Raw genomic sequence first — 23,398 nt, forward strand, 5'->3', positions numbered from 1 at the left:
GCACAATTTTACCTTGGTTGATACTCATGTCCTACAAAGAAGACGTTTGAAAAGGATTGAAACATACTTACATTTAATTTAGATCTCTTTGACCTAAAGTAGTAGTGTCATATTTTTAGATCACCAGCCTGTATATTTAGCTTTTTCTTTGCTTATGATCTTGAACACTCAAAATAATCTGTGATGAAATTTGTATTTTTAAATGTTCTTCTCAATGAACGTGCCCAGAATGTCTCTTTTTAGAATTAATTCTTTGATTATACCACTCAATGCACTTTGCTTATCTGGGCCTAATGTGCGATTCTAATGCTTTATTTTTTTAACTTGAGTTTTTTTTGTGTGTGTGTGTGATTATTTCCATTGCTATTTAAGAGAAGATTTGTGTCTCAACATAGATGACCAAGGTTCTGTGAGACTATTCACATCTGCCAGCTGACTTGCTTCATTTTTGACCTAGAGCAAACACCCAAATTTTAAATAGTTCACCTTTGAACTTGCCATATTAAACATATTTGGGTACTACTGTTTTTCAGGGACTTTTTAAAAAAAATTGTTTTTTAATGTTTATTTATTTTTGAGACAGAGAGAGACAGAGCATGAACAGGGGAGGGGCAGAGAGAGAAGGAGACATAGAATCTGAAGCAGGCTCCAGGCTCTGAGCTGTCAGCACAGAGCCTGACTTGGGGCTCGAACTCATCAACTGATGAGATCATGATCTGAGCCGAAGTCAGATGCTCTACTGACTGAGCCCACCCAGGCGCCCCTTCAGGGACTTTCTTAAACAAAAATGGTTTAACTTTTGAGTCTTGTCAAAAATGAACTCTGAGTCAGTATTATTGATTTGCAGAAGAGTTCTAAACAGTTTGGCAAAGATTTGATCCTTGGTTTACTTTGTATACCCTTTATGATTAAGAAATCATACACAATTTTAATGTGTAATTCTTTGGCTTCGATTTCTAGAGAGTAATCAAAATCATATGACTGAAAGGAACTCAAGGGACCAAGGGAACTCACCTTTTTGAAAAGCATATTATTGGGCCAGGTACTTATGTATTTTCATTTTCTCATGTAATTCTGAGAACATCAACTTCAGGATATTAATAAAGTAATTTTACAGGTAAAAAACTGAGGCTTGACAAACTTTAACTCACCCAAGGTTGGCTCAGCTTGTATGTGGCAGGACATGTTTCCTATTGGTGGTTTCATGGCTTCTTCTGAATCCACGGTCTTTCCACAATCTGACCTTCCATGAGGGTCATGTAGTCCATCGTCCTCTCCAAGGCAGTGCTACTTTTATACCACTCTTAGAAGATAACAGTTTACACTTTTCCTAAGTATTTCCAGAGAAGGAATATTACATGTGTAATTTGTGATGTATTGTGATGTCTTGCAACTCTTAAGCTATAAAGAAGTTAAATTCATAACATTTTAAAGTTAAAAGGAATCCTAGAGATTATTTAATCCAACTGCTTTATTTTATAGATGAATTGAGGTCATTGTCTATGTCAGCCCTACTGCCCCAAACCAAACAAACACTATAAATAATTAGACACAGGTATTCCCTTAATTATTACCTTGACTGTCCATATATAGGTCAAGTCCCAAATCAAGAAGTTCTCAAGATTGAAAATTTTTTTCCCACATCTGTTTAAAATCTTTATTGCTCTTTCCTTAGTACAGCAAAAGAACCTTATAAAAATAGCTCCATTTCTTGAGCACCTTTTGTGAACTGGATATTTTAAGTTGTACTATTATGATTTTTTAATGTTTATTTTTGAGAGAGAGAGAGTGAGAGAGAGAGTACATGTTCATGTGGAAGGGGAGGGGAGAACAGCAGAGAGAGGGAGAGAGAGAATCCCAAGCAGGCTGCAGAGCTTGACCTGAGCTGAAATCAAGAGTCAGATGCTTACTGACTGAGCCATCCAGGTGGCCCTAAGTTGTATTATTTAATTCATCTCATCTTGCAGTTGAGGAAGCTACGACTCGGAGAAGCTCAGTAACTTGTTGCAAAGTCACCCAATACATCAATGTCAGAGGTAGGATTCAAACCCTGGACTGACTCCCAGGCTATACTCATTCCGATATGCTAAGACTCTTTTCTGTCTTCATTATAAGAACTTCTTATAACATAATTACTGTGATGCTTAAATGTATGAGATAATGAATGTGAAAGTACCTGGGGGAGGGGGGAAAGACATTGGTGATTATTACCCTCCTTCCTTGGCTTCTCAATCTTTTTTTCTTATTCATTTTCTTCAAATAAAGTTAGTTGCTTTTTTAAACTTTACTCAGAGAAAAATTTCCCCTCATTTATTGTTGCCTGTAGTAAGGTCTTTTAAAAAAACCCAAAAAACTAAAAACATGATTGCTTGTTTTTATTTAAAGTTCTTTCTGTATCTATTGAGATGATAATGCAATTTTTATCCATTACTTGATAAGAAAGTCTCTGGTCTGCTACATGAATATCAATTTTCTGCGATAAACCCTGCTTGGTTGTGATTTTAAAAAGAAAATGCAGTGCTAAATTCAATTTGCTAATATTTTTGAAGGATATTGCTTCTTTGTTCATGGGGTGTCTTGATCTATAATTTTCTTGTTCTGTTCTTATCTGGTTCTGGTGTCAAGGTTATTTTAACTTCATGATATAAGAGCTTTTTCTAGTCTTTGAAACAGTTTACAGAAAATAAAGATTATCTGTTTTTTGAAAGTTTGGGCAAACTTACATGTAAAACTCTGGGTCTAGTGTCTTTGAGAGAAAGAAACTTGATTATTCATTGTCTTTTTTTTTTTTTTTTTTTTGTAACTCAGGTTTTAAATTCATTTTGAGTCAACTTTGGGCTTTTTTTTGTTTTGAGTCAACTTTGATAATCTGATACTTTTCTAAGAAATTATCCATTCACCTAAGCTCACAAGTTTATTAGTATGAAGTTCATAATAACCTATTAATATTTTTCATCTGAGTTACGTCTCTAGTTACATCACTTTTTTTGTTCAGTATTATTTAGTTCTGCCTTTTTTCTTTATTTATCAATCATTTAGAAATTTATGTTTTATTATATCCCCCCAGAATTCTTCTTTCATGTTTATTATTTACTTTAAGCTTATTATTTATTTTTTATTTAATTGAAGTATAGTTGACATACGATGTTATATTAGTTTCAGGTGTACAACATAGAGATTTGACAAGTTTATCCTTTGTGCTTGCTCATAAGTGTAGGTGCCATTTGTCACCATACAACACCATTGACTTTATTTCTTATACTATAACTTTTATTCCTGTGACTTACTCATTCCATATTAAGTTTATTATTTAAATGCCTTATTTTCAATATTTCAGTCTTTATGTTCAGTCTTCTTGTTTTTAAATAAATATAGTTTAGACTCTTAATTTTCTTCTAAGTTCTACTACAAGTTTGGAAGCAGCTATAGGTACTTTTTGTTATTCAATGTATTTAAACTAAAGAAAAAGATAAAAGCAGTTCACCCATTTCTCTCACTCCCAACCCCTGCCTCTGGCAACCAACAGTCTCTTCTCTATCTATGAGCTTGGTCGGTCAGTCGGTTGGTTGGTTGGTTGGTTCGTTGGTTGGTTGGTTATTCCTCCGTCCATCCATCCGTCCATCCATCCGTCCATCCATTTGATTTATTGGTTTCACATATAAGAGAGGTGATGTGGTATTTGTCTGACTTATTTCACTTACCATAATTCTCTCAAGGTCCATCCATGTTGTTGCAAATAGCAAGATTTCACTCTTCGTGTATATTTCATATCTATATTTCACTCTCACACACACACACCACAGTTTCTTTATCCATTCATCCATCAATGGATACTTAAGTTGTTTCCATATCTTGGCTATTGTAATAAGTAATACTGCAGTGAACATGGTGCATGTATCTTTTCAAGTTAGTGTTTTCATTTTCTTTGGGTAAATACCCAGAAGAAGAGTTGCTGGATCATATGATAGTTACATTTTTAATTTTTTGATAAACCTTCATAATGTTTTCCAGAGTGGCTGCACCTGTTTACATTCCCACCAACAATGTACAAGAGTTCCCTTTTCTTTACATCTTTGCCAGCATTTGTTATTTCTAGTTTTTTTTGATAATAGCCGTTCTGTCTAGGTGAGGTGATCTCTCCTTGTGGTTTTGATTTGCGTTTTCTTAATGATCATTGATACAGAGCATCCTTTCATGTGCCTGTTCGCCATTTGTATGTCTTCTTTGGAAAAATGTCCATTCATATTTTCTGCCCATTTTTATTTGATTTCATTTTTTATTTTTTTTCTTCAGCCCATTAAAAAATTTTTTTTAATGTTTATTTATTTTTGAGAGAGATAGCACGCATGGGGGAGGGGCAGAGAGAGAGAGACACAGAATCTGCAGCAGGCTCCAGGCTCTGAGCTGTCAGCACAGAGCCCGATGCGGGGCTTGAACCTCACAAGCTGTGAGATTATGACCTGAGCCGAAGTTGAACACTTAACCAACTGAGCCACTCAGGTGCCCCTCTTCTGCCCATTTTTAAATTGGATTGTTCGTTTTTTTGTTCTTGAGTTGTAGGAGTTCTTCATGTATTTTGGATATTAGCCCCTTATCAGATATATGATTTGCAGATATTTTCTCCTGTTCAGGCTTCCTTTGCTGTGCAGAGTTTTAGTATCATGTAGTTCCACTTATTTTTGGTTTTGTTGCTTTTGCTTTTGTTGTTCAGATTAGAAAAATCATTGCCAAGACCAGTGTCAAGGAGCTTTACCGCTTACGTTATCTGCTAGGAGCTTCATGGTTTCAGGTTTTATATTCAAGTCTTTGATCCATTTTGAGTTAATTTTTGTGAGTGATAGAAGATAGAGGTCCAGTTTTATTCTTTGGCATGTGTCTGTCCAATTTTACCAACACCATTTATTGAAGAGACTGTCCTTTCACCACTGTATATTCTTTACTTCTTTGTCATATTGACCATATATGTGTGGGTTTATTCTGGGCTCTCCTGTTGCATTGATCTGTGTGTTTGTTTTTATAACAGTACCATACTGTTTTAATTACTGTAGCTTTGTAACATAGTTTGAAACTAGGGAGCGTGATGCCTCCAGCATTGTTCTTCTTTCTCAAGATAGCTTTGTGTACTTGGGGTCTTTTATGGTTCCATACAAAGTTTAGGATTGTTCTATTTCTGTGAAAAATGCCACTGGAATTTTGAGAGGGATTGCATTGAATCTGTAATTGGTTTGGGTAGGATGGACATTTTAACAATAATAGTTCTTTTAATCCATGAGCATGGAACACCTTTCTGTTTGTGTCTTCTTTTTATTTCATTGATGTCTTGTTTTCAATATATAGGTCGTTCACCTCCTTGGTTAACTTAATTACTAGGTATGTTATTCTTTTTGATGCATTTGTAAATGGGATTGTGAATTTTCCAGCTATAGACATTTAATAGTTGTAATTTTGGTTGTGAATTCCTCCTTCATAATATGCTTTATTCAGGAGTATATTTAAAAAATTTCAAAAATCTTTTTACTATCTTTTTATTGTTCTATTTCTAATTTAATTGCATTTGCCCAAAACATGAATGATATAATATCAATTCTTGGAAATTCTCTTGTGATATAATATGTGGTCAGTTTTGTGTGCTATGTGTGCTTGAAAAGAAAGTATATTCTCAGGGAGCCTGGGTGGCTCAGTCGGTTAAGCATCTGGCTTTGACTGAGGTCATTATCTCACAGTTCGTGCATTCAAGCCCCATGTCCAGTGTTGTGCTGGCAGCTCAGAGCCTGGAGTCTGCTTCAGATTCTATATCTCCATCGCGCTGTGTCTCTCTCTCTCTCAAAAATAAACAAACATTAGGGGCGCCTGGGTGGCGCAGTCGGTTAAGCGTCCGACTTCAGCCAGGTCACGATCTCGCGGTCCGTGAGTTCGAGCCCCGCGTCAGGCTCTGGGCTGATGGCTCGGAGCCTGGAGCCTGTTTCCGATTCTGTGTCTCCCTGTCTCTCTGCCCCTCCCCCGTTCATGCTCTGTCTCTCTCTGTCCCCCCCCCCAAAAAAAAAAAATTAAAAACGTTGAAAAAAAATTAAAAAAAAAATAAACAAACATTAAAAATTTTCAAAAAAGAAAGTATATTCTCTTTTGCTTGGGTTAGGGTTTTCTTTATATCGTTAGGTCAGTGTATAAAATATTATTATTATTTTAAAGTTTTATTTTTAAGTAATCACTACACCCGAAGTGGGGTTTGAACCCACAACCCTGAGATCAAGAGTCGTGTGCTCTACTGACTGAGCCAGCCAGTCACCCCTAAATATTATTGATCAAACTGTTTATAGCCTTACTATTTTGTTTGTCTGAATTATCAGCTTATGATGATGTATCTTGAAATCTATAGTAATTGTGGGTTTGTCAGTTTTTCTCATAATTGTCAGTTTTAGCTTTATGTATTTCAAAGCAATAGAAGTAAGTGGTTATAAGGTTATGATTAGTAAGTGGTTATAGGTTATAAGGTTATATATAGTAAGTAGTTATAAGGTTATGATTCTCCTGGGTCCTAAATTCTGTCAATTATTTTGTTATTTATAGTCCTTTTTTGAGAATGACTTTTGGCTGATGTTAGTCTACTGTTGACTTGTATCTCAAGATTTTTAAAGACCATATCTTAGTATTTGGCAGTTTTTTTCATAAGTAAAAATATTCTCTTATTGTGTCTATTCCACCTCATTTTGTGTTTAGGCATTTATACCTCTAACTCATTCATTACATTATGCTGTAGAACAGTGACTGTCAACTTTTTTAGTGTAAGGACCATCAAATAATAATAGACTTCTGTTATTATTTGATAAGGAGTGAATAAGAACAAATGGTGAAGTGATTTTATAATGTTTTCTGTATTTATTTTTCCCCAAACTCCAGCTGTTTAATAACAAATGCCTCCCCACCCTCACCCCATCACAGCAGCAGGAAAATCACCCATCCAATTGTTGGGGGGAGGGGTGCACTGCAGAAAGCAGGGAACGGGGAGCAGCTGGTGAAGGGCTGGTCAGGCTCCTGCCCCCCATGTCACTGACTCTTGGGAGCATCAAGTTGGGCTGGCACAGAAGCCTTTCCTCTGCCCAGCCACCAGCAGGGAGCTCCATCTAAGGGAGGCTGGGTCTCCAGCCAGAGAGCTTGAGAGGAAGCCAGGGCCGGCAGCGGGAGCAAGGGGATGAAAAGGGAAGCGACTCTGGTCTGCCACCAAGTCTGGGTCTTCTGGCTTGCCTGTGCCAAGTCCAGCTGCCAGGGGCGGGCCTTGCCCATCAAGAGGCTGCTGCCACTCACATGGACCTGGCCTCCCTGGCCTTCCTCTGAGACCTCACAGCCTTGTTGTGGGCTTTATGCTTCTCTGCCAATTTGGTGTCCTCTTGGATTTTGTGCCTCTTGCCAAATATGATCTTGTTATAAAGGTACTTCTCCTGCTTCATCATCCTGATGGCCAGGCACTTGGCTTAATTCTCCTCCTCTTGGGCCAGCCACTGCCTGTCCTCCAGCTTCACAGTGCCTGCCATCACTCTGAGCTTCTTCCCCTCCATCCTCTGCTCCTCCAGGGCTATCAGTCAGGCCTCTAATGTTTTATTTATTTATTTATTTATTTATTTATTTATTTATTTATTAAAAAAAATTTTTTTTTCAACGTTTATTTACTTTTGGGACAGAGAGAGACAGAGCATGAATGGGGGAGGGGCAGAGAGAGAGGGAGACACAGAATCGGAAACAGGCCCCAGGCTCCAAGCCATCAGCCCAGAGCCCGACGCGGGGCTCGAACTCACGGACCGCGAGATCGTGACCTGGCTGAAGTCGGACGCTTTAACCGACTGCGCCACCCAGGCGCCCCTCTAATGTTTTAAAATAAAGTTTTGTTTTAGTCATCACAACAGCCTTAAGATACATTAAAAATCTACTGGTATCTGTAAGACACGCTTACTTCTATGTTCATCTGTTTCTGCTGTAATCCTAGCATGAGAGAGAGGAAGAGCCATAGGAGCCAAAGGACCTACAGGTAGCAGATTTCTTGCCTGAACTTTGCAGGCTTGGAATCTCCTCTCCTTTATCAGATGCCAGATTTGAACAGAGGGTGAAGGCAGTGGGGAGAAAGACTATGACTAGTCATTCAGGCTTTAAAGGATTCAGAGGGTATGACTCATACTCTACCTTTCAAATAAGTGGCCTGCCAAAACTTGAAGAGCATGGGGCTTGGACAGAGGTGACACTTCTCATCCGCCTTGCCCACGTGCCACTTCCTTTTCAGTTATCTGTTGGCTCTGGCAGATTCCTGTTTTGTTTGAAGGCGAAGTGAAAACTGGTCGCATACTCTTCTACTCTCATCTGAAATAAAAGAATTTAGTGAGCCTGTGGTGTTGGTATCTCAATGTACATATTCTAGCAAAAAGAGGTTGGTGTGGCCCTTGAAAGGCTTTGAATGTTTTAAGTATGATTCACTGTGGTTTTTAATTTTAGTTTTGGGTGTATACATGCAGTGTCCTGTGCTATCACTGAGTTAGGAAAGGGATAGGAATAATTCGTGGATGAGGCCTGTAGGATCTTTAAATCTGGGAGCACAGGGTTGGAACAGCCTGTTTTAGTGTTATCACACAGTGTACACGTGGGTGAGTGGCTGCTGTGTACTTGCTACATGAACTAGATTAAAGTTTGTCATTGTACTCTGTGTTCCTGACTCCCTCCTAAAAACTGTAACTATTCTTGTGGCCTTCACTCAGGTTTCTAGATGACTAATGGCTGAGGATCCTTGACCTTTCTCAAAATGGTAACACTGGGACCAAAGCATATTGGCTAGTCCTAGCTCTGGGATGCCACAGGATGAATCTACTTTTGCTATTTCAAAGTAAAATTTATGCCAAATGGCCAGTATATAAAAGTTTATTTTCACACAACTCCCTGAGTCTTTTGTGATCTTCACATTATTTTTATTATTACTTTTTAATCCTATGTATATAATATCTGAGGATGAAATGAATGGATTATAGAGGCAGCACTTCCTATTTGAGGGATACTAGAAAGGCTGAACTGCCAGTTGCTGATGGCTGGAATTTCACTGGAGCTTGTTCCTCAGGTTAACAATTTAAACGCTTAAATGCCTGGTGAAGGGAGAATTTTTGACGCCTCAGCAGTCATTTTCACTCATCATACTTGTGGCTGAGACTAGGCTCTAAATATGGGAAAGCAGAGAGAGTTTGAGAGCCTGACCCTTACCCTACCCCCTGGCATCTCTCTCAGGCCTGGACTTTAATATTCCTTTCAAATGAGACCATATATACAGTCATAGAGAAAAAGGAGCCTTAAAAGGTGTTTTTCATGCAATTAAAATTATTAAATGTAAACACTTAAGTCTATACCAACCATTTTTATGGCCCTGTTTTGGCATTTCTTCATTTTTAAATATGATGGACTTCTCAAACTTGGAAGTGATCTGGGCCTTTCTTGACCTCTGAGAGACCCTACCTAGATGGCAATGAAAGGAAAGCCTCAACAGGGATTAAGATGAGAGAAGGAATCGTCTTGACATGCCATTTTGCCTGCCAAATACTTATGTCAAGGCTAACCTGGTTGGTAATGGCAGTGATGGAGGTGCTGGGCGCAGTGGCCACAGTAGGGAAAGCCTCACTGACCAGTTGATTGTGTTTTCTTTCTTTTGACTGTTACCTTCCCATTTTGCAAATGTTGTTCTGTGTGATTGGACATGCTTGTGGCCTAACCATCTCTCTCTCTTGAAAGGACAAGACCCAAAATGTATGCTTCTTTGGGTGTGCTCCAGGGTAATCCGACTTCCATGAAATCAAATTTTCAGGTGTTCTTCTCCATAGCACTTCAGTCTTTGGCAAACAATGCATTTGGGTGTGTGTGTATGTGTGTGTGTGTGATAGTATGTATAACCTAAATGGCTGTACTTACTAAGTTCAGATTAAAAAATTTTATTTTAAATATTTATTTATTTGGGGGGGGCAGAGAGAGAGGGAGACACAGAATTCGAAGCAAGCTCCAAGCTCTGAGCTGTCAGCACAGAGCCCGATGCGGGGCTCAAAGTCATGGACCGCGAGATTGTGACCTGAGCTGTAGTCGGACACCTAACCCACTGAGACACCCAGGCACCCCAGTTCAGATTTTATCAGTGAATTTGATATAGGATTGTCCCCCCACCCCCCACACCTGACCATCCCAACATATTTTTTTGAGGTGAGGTATAGTTTCACTTGTTGAATGTTTCAGAGAGGTTTTCAGTTAAAAAAAATTTTTTTTAATGTTTATTTATTTTTGAAGGAGAGAGAGACAGAGTGTGAATGGGGGCGGGGCAGAGCGAGAAGGAGACACAGAATCCAAATCAGGCTCCAGGCTCCAAGCTGTCAACACAGAGCCCAACGCAGGGCTTGAACTCATGAGCTGTGAGATCATGACCTGAGCCAAAGACGGACACCCAACCGACTGAGCCACCCAGGCACCCCATTTAGTTTTATATTATGGAGCGGTATATGTCTAAATAGGCCTATCAGACTGTCTCCCTGACATTATTTTGTTCCAGGGCACTCTCTTTTTCCCCTCTGCTGAATCAGTGAGCTGGGATTTGCTGGTTGATTTTTTTTTTTACAGAAGCAGATGGGAGATTGTTTGGTTTCAGAGTGAATGAGTTACCTGTACTTAGTGATAGTAGGCTGCCCTCTCTGGTCAAACCACACCTATGGCAAATGCATGGTATTTTTCACAGAAAGAACTGTGTGTGTGTGTGTGTGTGTGTGTGAGAGAGAGAGAGAGAGAGAGAGAGAGAGAGAAAGAGAGAGAGGAAGGGACAGTAAGAGAGAGAGGGAATATTATCCAATCGGAAAAACAACTCCCAAGATGCTGTGAAGAGGATCATCTTTATAAGTAGTGCTGAGCTTCTGAGGCAGGAGCAATGTTGTCTCCACCTTCTCTATCACCACTTTCCTAATTTCCCAAGTAAAAAAGACTACTTCTACTTTTATGTCCCCTTATCCTCTGCTGGAGGTACTTCTAAACACTAATTTATATTTGTTTGTTTACATGTATGTCTCCTCCTACCAAAGTTGTAACCCTTTAAAAGTAGGGACTTAAAAATACTTTCTTTTTAAAAAAAAAATTTTTTTTAACGTTTATTTTTGAGAAGAGAGAGACAGAGCATGAGTTGGGGAAGAGAGAGAAGAAAGAGGGAGACACAGAGTCTGAAACTGGCTCCAGGCTCTGAGCTGTCAGCACAGAGCCCGATGCGGGGCTCGAACTAACGGACTGCAAGATCATGACCTGAGTTGAAGTCGGACGCTCAACCGACTGAGCCACCCAGGCACCCCTTAAAAATACTTTCTATTCCTGGGTATCTTATAGCATGTAGTAGGTCCTCAATATGTTAGATGAACAGATGGATGAAGAATTAAATTCAAGTAATTTAAGAGTGGGTGCGTTCTGGTAGAAGCTTTAAAAATGACTTAAGGTAATCTTTATAATTTCTGGATCAGTTTTTCTCTTATATTTCTTAAATTAAAAATTCAGCATAAACTTAAGCTTGATAAAGTGATCACTGAAATCACATGGAACTGAGTAGTTTGGGATCTTTATATATCTTAAATTGTATCAAGTTATATCATGTGTAAGTCTGGAGAGAATGGATTTAGTAGGTTATGAGTGAACATATTTTGGGTCCTGTGAGGCTGTCATTAGTCCATTGATCTAAAGCATAAGAATTTTCTATTAATTTATGTTGAAGACTCAAAGGCAGAGAGAAGTTTTAACTTTGATACACTTGATTGATTTAAAGTATCTAAATCAATATTATTAGGATAGAGTCAAGATATATAATTATTTAGGAAACAGACCTTTTTCCTATTGTCATTCTCTGAAATGCTTTTAAAAAATTTTGGATTTGTGTTAAAAAGGAGATTGGGGCACCTGGGTGGCTCAGTCGGCTTAGCATCCGACTTCAGCTCAGGTCATGATCTTGTGTTTTGTGAGGTCAAGCTCTACGTGGAGTTTTGTGCTGACTGCTTTGGAGCCTGAAGCCTGCTTCCTAATTCTGTGTCTCCCTCTTTCTCCGCCCCTCCCCCACTTGCTCTCTGTCTCTCTGTCTCTCAAAAATAAAGAAACATTTTTTAAAAATTAAAAAAAAAAGGACTTAAAAAAGTAGGAGATCACTTTAAGAAGTGAGGCAGCTTGAATGTTTAAAATCTCATTTTCCGCAGACGAAAGAGACTTCTGTCTGTTTCTGACTACTGGTTAGTCATGGTGGGATTTGTTTGGCTTTTATGAATGCCATTAAATTTTAATGTACAGATCAGATGTCTTATTGTAGAAAAATGGTACAGTGTCTGTTTTAGACCTATCAGTTTACCACACAAGGGAACCATTAGTGGAGAATCAAATTGATTCCTGCAAAGCCTTTTGATTTCATCATCTTTTTTCTGTTTCTTTTCTCCATGATGGTTATTCCTTTCATTTATTTATTTTTGTTTTTTTATTTTTTTCCAAATCTGAAACACTTAGGCAGTAATCGAATCCTTGCAAGTAGGTGTAGTACAACAGTTGCATTCTGTGATTCTTGTTTGTTTGCTTTAATTTCATCAGGGTTCATGTCACCTGGGAACAAAACCAAGTTTTGTGACTTTTTAAAGTTAATGATCTCTATGGGTGAAAATTCCTGATTGCCTGTACTGGGTGAAAATTCATTTATTTACTCATTCAGCAAATATTTACTGAACATTTGTTATGTGTTGGGCATTCTCTGAAGACATTAATGAACAAGATAGACAAGGTTCTTAGCCTTGTTGAACTTAAAGTCTTGTGGGAAATAGAGAAAACTAAACTGAGAGGGTGTGAGCAGTCTCATGGGAGCACATAGGAGGTGTACTTGTAGATTTGGGATGGTTTTCTGATAGAAGAGTCATTTAAAGGCAGGGTCTAAGAGAGTAAGTAGTGGTTAGGGGGGAGAGAGACGGGGGAGAGAGAGGTGTTTGAATTCGAGGGAATGGATATGAAATATCTTGAAGCAAGATGCCAGTGCTCTTTAACTAAATGTCTTCAATGAGTGATTGGCTGTCCCTAAAGGTCTTTTGAAATACTTCTCTTGAATATTTTAAAGTTTTCATTGAAACATTTTTATTTATTTTAATTCCAGTGTAAACATACAGTGCTATGTTAGTTTCAGGTGTGCAATGTAATAATTCAACACTTCCATACATTACCCAGTGCTCCTCATCACAAGTGCACTCCTTAATCCCCATCACTTATTTCACCCATCCCCCAACCCACTTCCCCTCTGGTAATCATCAGTTTGTACTTAACAGTTAAGAGTCTGTTTCTTGGCTTCTCTCTCTCACTCTTTTTCCCCTTGCTCGTTAGTTTTGTTTCTTAAATTCCATAAACATTTAAAAATAAGTGTAACTAGTTTTACAGCATGTATTTTCTGCCATATTGTGTGTTATATACCTGTCTTAAATGTTTCCATGTAATCTGGCTCATTTGATTTATGGAAAGCATCTGCCATTAATCATTGGCAAAGCCAGTTCTCACTGTCTATCTAGCCAGCTGGATCAAATTTACTTTTTTCAACTTCACTTTTAAAATAGTTCTTGCTTTAGTCAATTGTCTTTTAAACATATTTAAATAATATAATTTTTAATATTTACTCAGTACTTAACATTGTGTTATTTATAACCTCTTGTCTTTTGTTAGTTGTCATTTTTTTTCTGTGAGTCCAAATTTCCATCTGGTATAATTTTCCTTCTTCCTGAAGGATTTCCTTTAACATATCCTATAGTTCAGGTTTGCTGGTGATGAATTCTTTCAGCTTTTATATACCTGAAAAAATCTTTATTTCACCTTAATTTTTGAAATGTGTTTTTTTTGGGGTGTAGATTTTTAGATTGATTTTTTTTTTTTCTTTCAGTACTTTGCTTCACTGTCTTATGGCTTGCATTGTTTCTAGCAAGAAGTCTGTTGTTATTCTTTGTCCTTTTGTATATAAAGTGTCATTTTTCTCTGACTACTTTAATTTTTTTTTCAACGTTTTTTATTTATTTTTGGGACAGAGAGAGACAGAGCATGAACGGGGGAGGGGCAGAGAGAGAGGGAGACACAGAATCGGAAACAGGCTCCAGGCTCTGAGCCATCAGCCCAGAGCCTGACGCGGGGCTCGAACTCACGGACCGCGAGATCGTGACCTGGCTGAAGTCGGACGCTTAACCGACTGCGCCACCCAGGCGCCCTCTCTGACTACTTTAAATATTTTCTTTTCAACCTTGGTTTTGAGCAATTTCCTTATGATGTGTGTAGTTCTCTTCATGCTTTTTGTGTTTGGCATTTATTGAGCTTCTTGGACCTGCAGCTTTATAGTGTTCATTAAAAAAATTTTTTTTATGTCATCCTGTCTTCAAATACTGTTTTCTCTTTCCCCCTTTTCTCTCCTTTGGAGATTCAAATTGCACATGTATTAGGCTGCTTTGAGTTGTACCACATCTCACTGATGATCTGTTAATTTTTTCAAGTCTTTTTTTTTCTTTCTGTTTCATTTTGGATAATTTTACTTGCTATGACTTGAATTTCACTGATCTTTTTTTCATGCAATATCTTATCTGTTAGTAATTTATAAAGTCTGTTTTTGTATCTGACACACATCTCCAGTTATTGAGTCTTGTTCTTATATCTTTTATTTATCTATTTAATGTACTCAATCTTTCCTTTAGCTTTTGAGCATATGGAATACGGTTATAATAATGGTTTTAACGTTCTTGTCTATTAATTTTGTCATATGTGTCATTTCTGGGTTGTTTTTGAATGATTTCTTTTCATTGTGGGTGGTGTTTTCATGCCTATTTGTATGCCTGGTAAATTTCAGTTGGTGGACAGTGTCATATTACTGTTGTAACAGACACAACATTATCTTCCAGTTCTGGAGGTCAGAAGTCCAAAATGGGTTAATAGAGTTGTGTTGCTTCTGAAGATTCTAGGAAATAATCCATTTCTTTGCCTTTTCCAGCTTCTGGAAGCTGCCCCAATTTTTTGGCTTGTAGCCCTGCATCTCTCTTACTTCTTCTGTCATTATATCTTTCTGCTTCTGCTGTTACATCATTGTGAAATAATACCTTCAATGTGTGATAAAATAGCTGTCAACCTAGAAATCTGTACTACAGAAATAGTCTTTGAAGTAGGAGGACAAAATAGATATTTTCAAACAAACAAAAATGGATACATATTGTTATCAGCATTCTCTTAGTAGAGAAAATTCTAAAGAATGCAATTCAGACAAAGTCAGATGATTCTAGATGTAAGGCCTGAGATATAAGAGGGAATGATTAACCAAAATATGGGACAATTTGTTTGTAAATATAAACAAACTTTGACTTACATAGTATAACAATGTAATATCTAATGAGTTATAAAGGTTAAAATGAAAGATAGGACATATTATACATGAAAACAACATAAACATAAAACAAAACTTGGAAACAGTAGCATAAAGGTCAGGAAAGGGATGATTGGGAATTAAACATGCTAAGATCATTCTTTGGGAAGGAGGTAGAAATATTGACTAATTTTAGATTTTCATGAGACTGATGCACTGCCACCTGTGCTAAGAGGACAGCTTTTATTTTAGATTAAAAAAATTTTTTTGGGAGGGCACCTGGGTGGCTCAGTCGGTTGAGCATCCAACTTCGGCTCAGGTCATGATCTCACGGTCTGTGAATTCGAGCTCCGCGTCGGGCTGTGTGTCGACAGCTTGGAGCCTGGAGCCTGTTTCGGATTTTGTGTCTCCCTCTCTCTCTGACCCGCCCCCGTTCATGATCTGTCTCTCTTTGTCTCGAAAAAATAAATAAACATTAAAAAAATAATAAAAAAATTTTTTTTAACATTTATTTTTTGTGAGTGGGAGTGGGAGTGGGAAAGGGACAGAGAGAGAGAGAGAGAGAGAGAGAGTCACAGATTCTGAAGCAGGCTCCAGGCTCTGAGCTGTCAGCACAGAGCCCGAGGCAGGGCTCGAACTCATGAACTGCGAGATCATGACCTGAGCCGAAGTCGGACGCTTAACCAACTGAGCCACCCAGGTGCCCCTATTTTAGATTTTTAATGTGCCAAGTATGCATGCTAAAATATTTAAGGTGACCACAAAAAGAACAGAGTATATAACCTTTAAGGGAATAAGAAAAAGATAGAAAAAACTAGCAACCCCCCCCAACCCCCACCAACAAAAGATAAAATAAGGAAAAAAGAAAAAGAATGAATTAAAATTACAGGCCATATAGAAAATAAATAATAAGATATGAAAATAATCCTAAGTATATCAGTAATATTAATGAATTTAAGTGGGCTGAATTACTAAGTTAAAAGTTCCTAGCTGGATAAAAAATCTGTAGCTATATGATATTTATAAAAGACATCTAAAACATAATGACAGTGGGGCGCCTGTGTGGCTCAGCTGGTTGAGTGTCCGACTCTTGATTTTGGCTCAGGTCATGATCCCAGGGTCATGAGATCGAGCCCTGAGTGGGGCTCCATGTTGGGCATGGAGCCTGCTTGTGATTCTTTCTCTCTTTCCCTCTGCCCCTGCCCCGCTTGCACTGCTTTTCTCAAAAAAAGAAAAAAAAGAAAAAAGAAATTTGTACATGAATGTTAGCAGCATTATTCATAATTCCCAAAAGATGGAAACAACCCAGATGTCCATCAACACATGGATGGATAATCAGATTTTCAAAGCTGAATAAAATAGTATTCAGCTATGAAAAAGAGCAAACTAGTAACACATATACTATAACCTGGATGAACTTTGAAAACATTTATGCTAAGTGAAAGAAGCCAGACACAGAAGGTCGCATAGTACATGATTCTTTTTATATGATATATCCAGAATAGGTAAATTCATGGAGACAGAAGGCAGATTAGGGGTTATCAGGGTATGGGGGAAGAGGGAAATGGGGAGTGATTACATAATGAGTTTAGGCTGCATTTCTGAGGTGATAAAAGTTTTGACCCAAGAGAGGGGTGGTAGTTGCTCGGCATTGTGAATATACTAAATGCCATTGAATGGTACTGTTTAGAGTGACTGATTGCATGTTATGTGACTTTCACCTTAATAAAAAACTATGTTGTGATGTAATTTTGGTCTTTCATATTGATGAAGATAAACTTAAGTTTGATTATATACCAAGTTGTTGAGACTGTGAGGAAATAGGTACTCTCATCTATTGTGTTAGGAATGTAAGTAACTTCTGTGATTGGCAATATGGCAGTATTTGTCAAAATTTTAAGTGTCTGTACCTTTGACTCAGCAATTCCATTTCTGGATTGTGTCTTACAGATACATACATTTTAAAATGATATTTTTCAAGGTGATTTATTGTAGCAGGCTAATGAATTATGGACTAGTTGTATAGTTATATTAAAGAATGAGGAGGCTCTTTATGTACTTTTATTAGAACATTTCTCAGGTAAGTTAGGTGGAAAAAGCCGAATGCAGAGAGTATGAATAGTATGATCCTATTTGTATAAAAAAGTAGAAGCCTGTCTTTGTTTCTGGATGCATAAATGTTTTACTTTAAAGAATACAGAGGAAACGTGTAACATTAATTGCAAGTAGATGGAATTTGAATGTCTGGGAGATAGTGGAAAGAAGGTGATTTTTCACTGTCTTTCATATATAGGACTATACATATTCTATATAACTTAAAGTTAAATTAAAGATTTAATTTAAAAGTTAAAAAGGAACAGTAAACAACCAGGCCTCTAAGAGTGATCCAAAGCCACATCAGTGAGGTTCTGTTCTTCATTGATTTCATTCATTCATTCATTCATTCATTTATTCTGTATGATCAGGTTGTCTATGTTATTGAACTGTATTAATATTAAACTATCAATAAATGGTTTGGTTATTAATGCTAGTGGCCTTTTAATTAACAACATAGTGTTAGAAGGCTCTTTTCAAACAGTCCAGTGGATTTGTCAAATCCTTTTAGCTAGATGAATGAGAATTTATGCATTACTTCATACTTTTTGTTTCCTCCTAATCCTTTGTGTTATCTGATTATTAAATTTCATTTAACACAGTGCTTTGGCATTTTAATTTACTTCCAGATATTAAATCTGAAACTGTTGTTAAGGATTTTCGTTCTTTGTGTGGTGTCTTTTTGTGTGTGTGTGTGTGTGTGTGTGTGTGTGTGTGTGTGGTGTCTTTTAACGGCAGTGTCGATGGGGCGAGGAAGAAGGAAACAAAGGAATTGCAGAGATATATAGCAACCTAAACTGAAAGGTCTAAAACATTTTGTCATCATTTTTTGTTGCCAGGAAATAACAAAGAACAAGGGCTTAGTGAAGTGAATGAGTGAATGTGTGAATGAATGAATGGATGCATGGATGTACCCCCTTAATTGTAGACTTTAAAAGCTAAAATCTTAAATCCTATTGTAAATTGGTCTTGGCAATTTTCCATGCAGTAAAAAAATGTGGATATGTCTCTTCATTCTTTGCATTGACGTGATATTCTTCTGCTTGGTTCTGCCAGTGAATTATTAACTCCATGTTCCTCCCCGCAGGGTGGAGAATGCTTGTACCAAGCTTGTTCAGGCAGCCCAGATGCTTCAGTCAGATCCTTACTCGGTGCCTGCTCGAGATTATCTTATCGATGGGTCAAGGGGCATCCTTTCAGGCACATCAGACCTGCTCCTCACCTTCGATGAGGCTGAGGTAGGCATTCTGAGGCCCATGCAGACCTCTTCCAGGCTAAAGTCTTAAAGATAGTCTTAAAAGTAATAATGGAGGATTGATGACTGTTGAGGATGGGAAGATGTTGAAGAGCTGCACATCTGAATTAGCATGTTTTCTACTTATTGTTCACTCACTTGACTAAAATATGAAATCTTTTCAGGTTCGTAAAATTATTAGAGTTTGCAAAGGAATTTTGGAATATCTTACAGTGGCAGAGGTGGTGGAAACTATGGAAGATTTGGTCACTTACACAAAGAATCTTGGACCAGGTTAGTCATGTCCGGTTTTTATAATAAAGAGTTTTTAGTGATTGTCCAGTTTGATCAAGGTGAAAGAAGTACTCCCTCCTGCTTTTTGCCCAAGATTAGTTATGACACATTGGGTTTTGAGGTGTCTGTACTCTGCTGATGGAGCTGACACTGTGTTTCTACTGAGGAGATATCATCGTCTCTGAAAGCTGAATCTGCTTTCTACAAATCCTGGCCCTGCCTAATGAATTAAACTAGACATTGTAAATGTTGCTGGAGAATATAGGAAATACTTTTCTATTACTGTAATGCTTAAGGCCACCCTGAATTCTGACCCCTCCATTCCATATTATACAGCATTCCTTCACTGTCTGCCAGCTGGCCTGTAGTTCTTAATGACCTTGTGTCTTGTTAATTAGCCTGCCTACTATTATGGATTCATGCCCTAGCCCGGGGCTGCATAATATAATCAGACCTGGAAGAAGAGAAGAGCTACTGTGACTAAGTCTCATTTTGAAATGATTGTTTAGTCACCTGAGAATTGAATATTCAAAATACATGAACAGATACCAGCTTTTTCTGTTATAGGCATATAACATGAACTTGAGGGTCCTTAAAGTATGATTGAGACCAATGACAGGACAACCTCAGATGTTCAACTTATCAGTAGTAAAGATCACGTACCACCTCATAAGAGTCTTTTGCCTTAGGTGAAATGATTTTTAATTCAGTGTGTTCATGAGGTTCCGATACAGTCATTCTGTAAACTTATGGCAGTTAAGACTTTCTCTGAGCCATCTTTGAAGATCACCAGGAAATGCCTTTAGAGCAGTATTCTTTAAACTTTCCCATAGCACTGGGAAAATAAAGTTTATTTCTTCAAATAAAATCTTAAACGGAATCCCAACATATAAAGACAAAAATGGAACTATTCTGAATGAGGCAGGGGCAACCCCTCCTTTCCTACCCCTCTTTGGTATCTTTGATGATCTGTGCAACTACTTAAGAAATCTTAAGAGCAGTTTGAAAACCAAAGCTTGAGAGAATCACATAGCACCTTTGAATAATAACCAAAGTAAACAAAAAGTGCTAGCAGGCCGGTTCCAAAACACCAGATGCTTTTGATTGCTGTCCTTAGTATAATTATTTTTATAATATTTCTATTTGTTTCTAATTATAAAAATAGTACATGCTTATTTTGGACAAATCGGAAAGTACAGAAAAATATAAAGATGAAAACAAAACACATTATTGTAATTCTTAAGATTTTTTTCAGCTACTACATTCTCAGTACTAAGCTCGCATGAGATTTTTTTTTTTTTTTTACTATTTTTTTTTTTAATGTCTTTACTTTTGAGAGAGAGAGAGAGAGCATGAGCAGGGGAGGGGCAGAGAGAGGGAGAATCCAGAAGCAGGCTCCAGACCTTGAGCTGTCAGCGCAGAGCCTGATGTGGGGCTCGAACTCACTAACTGCGAGGTCATGACCTGAGCCAAAGTCATACGCTCAGCTGACTGAGCCACCCAGGTGCCTCAGCTTGCATGACATTCTTACATATGTGCAGTGGCCAGATACATTATGTGAACCTGGTATGTGTAGTAACCAGGTAAAATATTTTTATTCATTTTTTGCAAATACATATTTGTTTTTCACAAATACGTTTTTATATTTTATATACATATAATATATTATTTATATTATAATTATACATATTATATATTATTTATATTATTTATAATATATATTATTTATATTATTTATAATATATAGATATATTTTATATGTCAACCATGTGAAAATTATGTCATAGTTTGGATTTACATTTAACAAATTACTTTTTTAAAAAAAAATTTTTTTTTTAACGTTTATTTTTTTGGGACAGAGAGAGACAGAGCATGAACGGGGGAGGGGCAGAGAGAGAGGGAGACACAGAATCAGAAACAGGCTCCAGGCTCTGAGCCATCAGCCCAGAGCCCGACGCGGGGCTCGAACTCACGGACCGCGAGATCGTGACCTGGCTGAAGTCGGACGCTTAACCGACTGCGCCACCCAGGCGCCCCAACAAATTACTTTTAATGAAATGAATAAAGTTGCATTGTTACAGCTGCCCTGAAAAATTTTTATCAAAAATGCTACAGTTCAGTGACAGTATCTGTTGTTTAAATAAGCCGACAATCAGTTTGGACTTTTGTAGTCATTCGTAATGGATTTAGGCTCAGAAAGTGAATCTGGATCGTTTCACGACTCACCCTGCACAATTTATTCCTTACGCCCCAGGAATGACGAAGATGGCCAAGATGATTGATGAAAGGCAGCAGGAACTGACTCACCAGGAGCACCGAGTGATGTTGGTGAACTCCATGAACACTGTGAAAGAGTTGCTGCCAGTTCTCATTTCAGGTATTTTCTGCCTGTACATTATCTTACAGGAAAAAAAAAGTCACTATATTCTAAACTCCTGAAGTTCATTGTCTTTTGCTGCTCGGTTGCATGTCCTTCAGGCTGGGTAAAGGTGAGACCTGATAGATTGGGTGTTACTTGATGGCTGTAGCTGATTGGCTAAGAACCAGTATTCGTCTTCTGTAATGTCCTCCTTCTGCTCTTTGTTTGAAGCTGCCTTTCCTGTTGCCCAGCTCTGTTCTCATAGTTCTACTAGGCTCCTTTTCTAGGAGGTAGAATGTCTGGAAACTTTAGTTATGGGCATATGAATATTGACACTTTTATTTGTGTTATGAAAAAAGAATTAAATGGAATGGATGTTATAGAGTACTATATGACAAAGAAGTGACCCCAAAGTCCACAGTTTTTCCTAAAATAAATTGAACTGTACAGAGCTAGTGTACCAGATGGGACTTCTTTTCCACTGGGTAGAGCCCAGAAATGCAAACATGGTGGCCGCTGTCTCAGCTAGCAAGAGGGAGCTACACTCATTGGGTGTGTAGTATGTACCAGATACCTCATGGTTCACATAAGTTATCTTAGTCAAGTTAAGGGTTAGTTTAACTGTCAGAGGGCAGCTCTATAGTCTGTCTTTTTTTTGTTTGTTTGCTTCCTATTTTCAAAATCTTGTAGGGCATGTCCTGGCACCCCCAGATCCTGCCTTCCTGCTTTGGCATTTCAGGTAGTCACTAAAAAAGGAGAGGTGAATGTAAGAGCTCAGAAAGCCCTTATATGAACCAGAAAACAAAACATTTGTGAGTAGAGTCTTACTATCTCCGTGGGAAATGTTTTTGAGGCCAGCTGTTCCATGTGATAGAAGAGTTTTGGGAGCAAGATTTCTTTCTGATCTGGGTAACTCAATAAAGTGTTGGTTAGTCTTTGTCTTCACAATTTTAATTACTTTATGGGAAGATATTCTCTTTCTCTAGTGCTTCAAATTATCAGTATTTTCTTGTACTTTCGGGGGTTAAAAAGTTCCTACTACATGTTGAGAGAAATTCTGAAAGATAAACTCAGTATTTTGGGATCTTCATTAGGATTGGGTGCAGGAGCATACTCCAGTTACAGTTGTACTGACTATTTTTGTCTTGTCCTATTGGGTGTGCATTAGATGGGGCACAGTGTTAGGGCTGGGATGATAACTGATTTAGAAGGATATTGGACATTTTGGGATTATAGGTCATCTATATATGCATGTCAGATTAGCTTCCTGATCATTTGTAGTGATGTCTTGTACCTTAAGGTTGCTGATATTGGAACTTCATTGGCAGCCTTCAGTGTTTTGTTTGTTTGTTTTGTTTTGTTTTTAATATATTCTTTTTTTTTAAGATTTTATTTTTTTAAGGTACCTCTACGTCTAATGTAAGCCTCAAACACACAACCCGAGATCAAGAGTCTCACGTTCCACCAACTGAGCCAAACTAATATATTCTTTTTAAGATCTTAGAAACCCAAAACATGTACTAAAATATGGAATATCTTGTGTGAATGTTGTCATACAGCAAGATTAAATTCTAAGCTTAGTTTCTGATCGTTTATTTTTACAGCTATGAAGATTTTTGTAACAACTAAAAATTCAAAAAACCAAGGAATAGAAGAAGCTTTGAAAAATCGCAATTTTACTGTAGAAAAGATGAGTGCTGAAATTAATGAGATCATCCGTGTATTACAACTCACTTCTTGGGATGAAGATGCCTGGGCCAGCAAGGTTTGTGTTCTCAGAGGAGAAATAAGAAAACTCCTGAATTCTCCCCTCACATTTTATCTTGTAACTGTGGGTGGTGTAAGAGTACTCAGGTTTTATGAAATAATTTCTACTTCACTCTTCCTGGGTTTCATGGGTTACTTGCTGCTTTTGCAAATTTACTTTGCCCCAGACTAGAACAAAGAAATGGGTATGTGAGGTGAATGGCCAGTTGAAGGCTCAGATGTGTAGCTTTTTCTTTAAGCTGGACCCTCGCTGGTCTGGTGGAGGAATTCT

General features: G+C 37.7%; 1 protein-coding gene and 1 long non-coding RNA gene across 3 annotated transcripts in view; both read left to right on the forward strand.

Annotated features, from left to right (window-relative positions):
* Positions 1-23,398, forward strand: part of VCL (vinculin) — a 112,345-nt gene that overhangs the window by 46,096 nt on the left and 42,851 nt on the right. For both annotated transcript variants that reach the window (XM_040485451.1, XM_040485450.1), the window contains exons 3-6: positions 18,561-18,711; positions 18,893-19,001; positions 21,256-21,378; positions 22,965-23,125. In XM_040485451.1, coding sequence (XP_040341385.1) covers positions 18,561-18,711; positions 18,893-19,001; positions 21,256-21,378; positions 22,965-23,125 — 544 coding nt within the window. The remainder of the gene's footprint in view (positions 1-18,560; positions 18,712-18,892; positions 19,002-21,255; positions 21,379-22,964; positions 23,126-23,398) is intronic.
* LOC121036811 (uncharacterized) lies at positions 6,423-11,225 on the forward strand. The gene is made up of 3 exons (XR_005793485.1): positions 6,423-7,590; positions 8,922-8,927; positions 11,210-11,225. It is a non-coding gene; the product is annotated as an uncharacterized LOC121036811 (long non-coding RNA).

Source organism: Herpailurus yagouaroundi, unplaced genomic scaffold (assembly GCF_014898765.1).
Source record: "Herpailurus yagouaroundi ecotype Mexico unplaced genomic scaffold, PumYag 163, whole genome shotgun sequence".
NCBI classification, from domain to species: domain Eukaryota; kingdom Metazoa; phylum Chordata; class Mammalia; order Carnivora; family Felidae; genus Herpailurus; species Herpailurus yagouaroundi.